Source organism: Pezoporus wallicus, unplaced genomic scaffold (genome assembly GCF_028554395.1).
Source record: "Pezoporus wallicus isolate ANWC-B61680 ecotype Strahan unplaced genomic scaffold, APGP_CSIRO_Pwel_v1 contig_5601, whole genome shotgun sequence".
Taxonomy (NCBI): Eukaryota; Metazoa; Chordata; class Aves; order Psittaciformes; family Psittacidae; genus Pezoporus; species Pezoporus wallicus.
In genome coordinates, this window is record NW_026642944.1 from 498034 (window position 1) to 504233 (window position 6200).

At 42.5% G+C, this 6200-nt stretch overlaps 1 protein-coding gene across 1 annotated transcript in view; it reads left to right on the plus strand.

The window, feature by feature from the left end:
- EGFLAM (EGF like, fibronectin type III and laminin G domains) overlaps positions 1-5930 on the plus strand; it is an 80235-nt gene extending 74305 nt beyond the window's left edge. Inside the window, exons 19-23 of the mRNA XM_057433266.1 lie at positions 123-201; positions 1050-1193; positions 3837-3920; positions 5045-5148; positions 5618-5930. Coding sequence (XP_057289249.1) covers positions 123-201; positions 1050-1193; positions 3837-3920; positions 5045-5148; positions 5618-5772 — 566 coding nt within the window. The 3' untranslated portion in view covers positions 5773-5930. The remainder of the gene's footprint in view (positions 1-122; positions 202-1049; positions 1194-3836; positions 3921-5044; positions 5149-5617) is intronic.
- Positions 5931-6200: the final 270 nt, after the last annotated feature.

Below are 6200 nucleotides of genomic sequence, written 5' to 3' on the forward strand. Positions count from 1 at the left end.
CACCGGCAGGTACCTACCAGTATGGGAATATACCAATAAAACAATCTTGTCTCTGTTTTTTTGACTTCCATTTCCATGTCAGCTATCTGATACTCATCTCTGGCTTTTTATTTACTTTTCAGCCATTACAGAAGCAATTGAAATCCCTCAATTTATTGGTCGCAGTTACCTCACATACGATAATCCAGATATCCTGAAAAGGTAATGTATATACTGTTAACATAAATACGCTGTTTGTTAACCATTATAATGCTAGGAGCCTTATGTGGGAAGGTATTGTATAATTATGTGTTTTAAATTGTAATTGCATATTTCTAAATTTCAGGAAAAATGCACACTTTCCATGCATACGTTTATGGCCCGGATATCACATGGCATGCACAGTGTACATCTGGCATGGAAAAGGACTGGTATGAGCTTTCTGAGAGCAAAGAGCAGCCGTCCAGAGCCTGTATCTGTAAAGAGATTAAGGATTAACTCCTGCTTTAGACTAAAATTTAGGTGCCTAAATCTCCTTTTGGCTGCTCTGTACCTTAGAAGATGCCTAATTTCCAGCCAATCTGGAATTGTTTCAAGAAATTCCTCCGTCTGTATTTCAGCCATTGGCTGAAGAAGGCTTCATAAATGTCCTCAGCTGTAGCTTGGTACGTCTCACCTACCAGGACTTTCTGATTTGCCCTCCTTAACCTTTTTCAACTGGCTTTTGAGGGCACCAACCTACTGAATGTTCTAAAAATTTGCTTGTTGTGTTGAATTTCTCACTAGGCTTGGGAGAAAAGGGGTTTTCTCTTATTTGTGTCTTATTTGCGTGGATTAACAAAGTACCTATTGTGTTTGGGCCTTTGGAGGGACAAGTTCAACTCCCCCACTCTAAAATGTTGGAAATGGGGGTGTGAACGAGCATCCGTCACACATCAGCATGTAGGCAAGTTGCAAGACAGTAACCCTCAAGACCACTGAAGAAGAAATATATCTTTTATGTTTTTTTTTGAAAGAAGACAATCCCATTTCAATATTTTACTATTATTCCTTTCTTCTACATTAAACAGGGTATCAGGATCAAGAACGAATGTGTTCATGAGGTTTAAAACCACAATGAAAGATGGTCTTTTGATGTGGAGGGGAGACAGTCCCATGCGACCTAACAGTGATTTCATTTCCCTGGGCCTTCAAGATGGAGCATTAATATTTAGGTAAACTTTTTCTCCTTATTTGCGTTGCACGCAATACACTAAGGGCTCAAAGGAATTGCCACAACATATCTATTATCTTTTGGTATGGTGTGAGACAATTATATCCTCAAGGTTCTGTTCAGTGATGGGTCTCATTGTTATCTGGGGAAGGTTGTGAGTTGAAGAGGTAATGTGCTACAAGCTTTGCATCATTCTCGCTTCATCCATCCCCTTCTCCCTCCCAGTTTTTAAAACATCCATTTCTTAAAGTGATTTTCTAAAAGTCGCCTTATGAGTATACGAGTACTGCCAGTAACTCCCCCCATGCTTCTTGAAGCTCTTGCCATCTCAGTTAAGCAGATCAGGTAAACAGTTTAACGAGAGAGCAGGGGTCAATGAAAAACCATGCTGACGTCCATGATCACTGCAGGCTCACCCTGCACCAGAGAATGCACATGGAAGCAGGGCTTCCACTTTTTCAAACCCCCAGATACCCAAACATGTGACACAAACCCAGCTATCACCGGGCTTTGTTACTGTCACCATCTACAGAACCTCTATATTATTTGTTCCTTAAACAAGGAGCAAATAATACTACTGTCCAAAAGATGAAACTGGGGAGTGTTGAGAAATGTTGGGCCAAACTTGTGTTCTCTGTCCAGAATCGCTTTCTCCCTTGCAGAAACTTAGGCAGACTGTAACTTTTTGCATGGTGCTTTTTTGGGACTCCTGTCTTTTGAAAGCCCTGTCTTTCCTCATGATCCCCTTTTAGGTTGTGTAAGACAAATATTGAAATAACAAAGTAAAAATGCCATCATTATTATGCATTTTTGTGAGACATTGTTGATTGTATGACAAAGATTTTGTTAATCATTTAAGCTGATTTGAAGCGTTTACGTGACTTACCTGGTTGGTTTTTGGTACCATGGACCATGCAGACAGGTCACACATTTCTGTTTAGATTAATTTTTAAAAGATTTTCTGTGGTTAACTTTGCAAAACCTCTAAGTTTCCTCATTGTTTTATAAACAAGGAACTGATTTTGCAGAAATGGTGCATTTTTTTAAATGTCTTTGAGAATGCACCCAACATATGTAAGTGGCCACTCCATTGTGCTTTTTTCTAGGCACAGTGCATTCGTATTAGGGTTATTGCCATCCCCCAGAGATGAAGATACACAAAAGTTTTAGACTGAAACAGCTGTATTTTATTGAAATGTCTGTACCTTCCATACACATTTAGGCAGGTGAAAAATTAAGATCCCAAATTAAAACTCTCATAAACTATCACTGCATACTGAAAGGAAGCACCGAAGAAGATGCTGAAAGGACAAATGCAGAAAAAAAGTATCATCTCATTTCAGAAAGAGTGATCTTCATGCTACCTTTCCACCTTTTGAGAGGTGAGGTGAGGAGAGTATCAGTGCTTTGAATTGGTCAGAAGTATTTTCCTGCAGCCCAAAATCATATATCTGTGTTCTGGTACAGTTTGAAATTCAAAACATACCTTTTCTTTCCCTTTTTCTATGGCCTAGCAGAGTAGGTTCTCTGTACACTGTAACTGCTGCTGTAAATCCTTTCTGTTGTTTCCTACGTCTGTATAAGGTTATATCACTATTGTAGGAGATCCCCTTTCATTAGGGATATTAATCTAATTTTTGTTACCAAAGGTCTTACATTTAGATACAATCCTGAACACCCAAACATTCTGTAGCTCTCGATCTAGACTGGCATCTGCATCCTGGGTAATAGGAGATGCTTGCTTGAGACTCACGTAACCATCTGGAGAGGAGTCAAGTTTAGGACCATTTTATTCATGATCTCACATGCTGTTCTCAAGTACCTAACCCTGGCCAGGAACTTAATTCCAGGCTTAGCCTTGTCTGAAGAGGTGATGATGTTAGCTTTAATCTCTCTAAGTTTGGTACTGGCTGAAGGCCAGCAGTGGCTGGCTCAGGCTAATTGACCCTGCTTATTTAGGCAGCTGAGCACCCAACAGTTCACTGTGCTGTAGCATCTACTTCCCCTTCATGAAGTCTGGCCCAAATTTCTGGGACCCAGAAATTAAGATGCCTAAGAGTAAACATGATGGGGACATTACATCTGCTGAGTAAATTTAGTACTAGCAAACCCAAAGAAATAATCTGAGCTGCAACTTCATGATTATCTCTGAGTTTGCTTATTAGACTTCATCTTTTCTAACATCACAAGTCTCAACCTTGCTTATAATTCACATGATTTGTAGATCCATTATAGGTTGTCCACTTTTTCCCTCTTGTAATAGTTTATTCATTAACTAGGTTTGTAACCTCCCACTACTTTCTCGAATTAGTTCAAAGGTTTGTAGGTCACTGACTTTCATAACCTCCTGGTCTGGGAAGGAACTGCTGCTCAGAGGCCCCCTTCTTGCTCCCATGGGACAGTAGTACCCTCTCTGACTTGGACAGGAGTGAGTTTTGCCTGTTGCTCCATGACTGGCTCTACAAAATAAGTGTATTGCTGCTGGGCTTCCAAAGGACTCCACTGTTTCCCCCAGGGTCAGAGCCATGAGGGGAGCTTGGGGGGCTGAGCAAGTGGGGCACAGAGTAAGGACATCCGAGCAACCTGGCAGCAGCTGCTGTTCACATGGGAGGCAGTAAAATTTACATTTTCTCTTTAATTGTAGCTACAATTTGGGCAGTGGCATTGCCTCCGTCATGGTGAATGGCTCTTTCAGCGATGGCCGGTGGCACAGAGTCAAGGCTGTTCGGTAAGTGGCCATGCTTCATGTGAAGTGTTTTGGAGCCACCCTGCCATTAAAGGTGCTGGCTGGCGTGCTTGGATGCTGGTCAGGTGTGAATCACTGCAGCTCCACACTCTCACATCTCTTAGGAGTTGAACTGTTAGCAACTTGGCTATTCCCTAACAGTCCCTAACAGGACTATACACACAAAGATTATTGTATTAAAGGTGACAGTGCCAACTTGGCACAGCTCAAGGCAGGCTGCCAAAGTCACACAGGGCTACTCTGAGGCTGTGACAGACATTCTATTAAACCCATGCCATTTAGGTTAAAACTATTTTTCTTTAATGTCTGTGTTTTGAAATTCCCCAGTGAGTATTTTGCGGGCTGGCATAAGCAATGGAGAATGGACAGTGTATTCCTACTTTTTCTATTTGGAGGAGGTGCAGACATCTTGCAGTGTATATATAACTCATATTTATAGCTCATTACCTCATGAGAGGCAAGTATGCCCAGCAGGGAGAGCATGCATCCCTCTCGTCATGAGATGTGTCCCTGGAAATTGCAGGCTGACATTAGCACAGCTTGATACCAAATTCAGTTAGAATAGGAGCTCATCAAGTGTTTTTTTCTTTCATTGTGGTTATTAACCATATATAAAATAAAAGCATCCTAAAAGCTCTACTAAGAAACAAAACTGCTTATAACTATGTTTTGTCTTAGCTTGTCTATTGTCTATTACTTCCCTTCCGTTGAAGCTTCTGCTGATCACTTTTTTTTGTATGTCTGCTGATTATTTTTTTTATATGTCTGCTGATTACTTTTTAACATGTCAGAACCTGTCCATCCTTCCCTTTTGCCCACAAGTGTAATTTACTTCTTTCCCAGTTTTTTTCTCCTTCTCAGATGTGTCCCACACATTGCAGATCTCTGACATATCAGTCCCTGGAAAGAAATAAAGCACCCTGAAGGGTCTGGGTTGCTTTAGCGCGCTGTTGTCTGTGGGTATCCCCAACACCAGTCCCAAGCCTTTGCCACGAACCCTGCCAAACACTGAGTCAGCCTGGTCTTCTGACAAGGAGGAAATGCTGCTGCTCCTCCTGCCTGGTTATAGGCTGCATATGTGAGAGTGGTTTGGTTTTTTGTTTCAGGGATGGACAATCTGGCAAAGTAACTGTGGATGATTATGGTGCCAGGACTGGTAAATCCCCTGGAAAGATGAGGCAGTTAAACATCAACGGAGATCTCTATGTAGGTGAGTGCTCACCCTTCACATTCAGGACTCAGCTGCAACGCAGGGCATTCCATCTCCATCCATCTCAGGGTGAAGGCTTCACGTGGCAGCCTTTGGTCCTCCACAGCCTAGGTGGGATGGGGGAACTGGTATGAGAAAGGACCAGCATCATGGGGTGCTGTGGTACGCCCAGCAGGTACATAGGCAAACAGCAAGTGGCAGGTGCAAACCCTACACCTCAGTGGGAACCTGAGCACAAGCTTATTCAGCTCTGAGTTAAAGTTTTAAAATTTATTATCTCCTGCATATCTCCTCTGTACTTTCAAATGCTTAAAAGCTGTATTAAAAAAAAACATCAAGAAACCTGTAAGTTAAGATTCACCTCTGAGGTACTTTAGGAAGGCTAATGGTGTTGCTAAGTGCGCAGACTGCTAAGCAGGATCAGACACCCTTGCTGATGAAGAGTTTCTCATCACTGCCTTTCCCCCAGGTGGCATGAAGGAAATAGCCCTGCACACGAACAGACAGTACATGCGGGGCCTGGTGGGCTGTATTTCCCACCTCACTCTTTCAACTGACTATCACATCTCGCTGGTGGAGGATGCTGCCAATGGGAAGAACATCAACACCTGTGGGACCAAGTGACAAGAGAGGAATCCCGGTGCTGAGGACCTGCCGTGTTCTTGTGTGTGTGGCTGAGCATGAGCTGGCTGCCTCAGCCCTCTGCAGCCAGTCCATGTTCATCTGGGAAGGTGACAAAGCCAAAGGGAACCTCCCCTAACCCCACAAAAAAAAAAAAAGAACATTTTTCCCTCTTCTTTCCTGTCCTTTCTTGACCAAATCAAATCGGGTATTTTGTGTATGAACCGTCCCCTCTTCCCAGTAAGTGTTTAGGTAGTGCATTGCTGCACTCTTCCCAGTAAGTGTTTAGGTAGTGCATTGCTGCAAACAGCAAAAAGAAATGTGTGATGTTGCAAGTAGCTCAATGACTGTTGTGGTCCTTAGGTTATATTTTGTAATACCCAAGAAGGAAGTCTTGAAACACCTGCATTCCTCCCACCCTGCAATGCTAC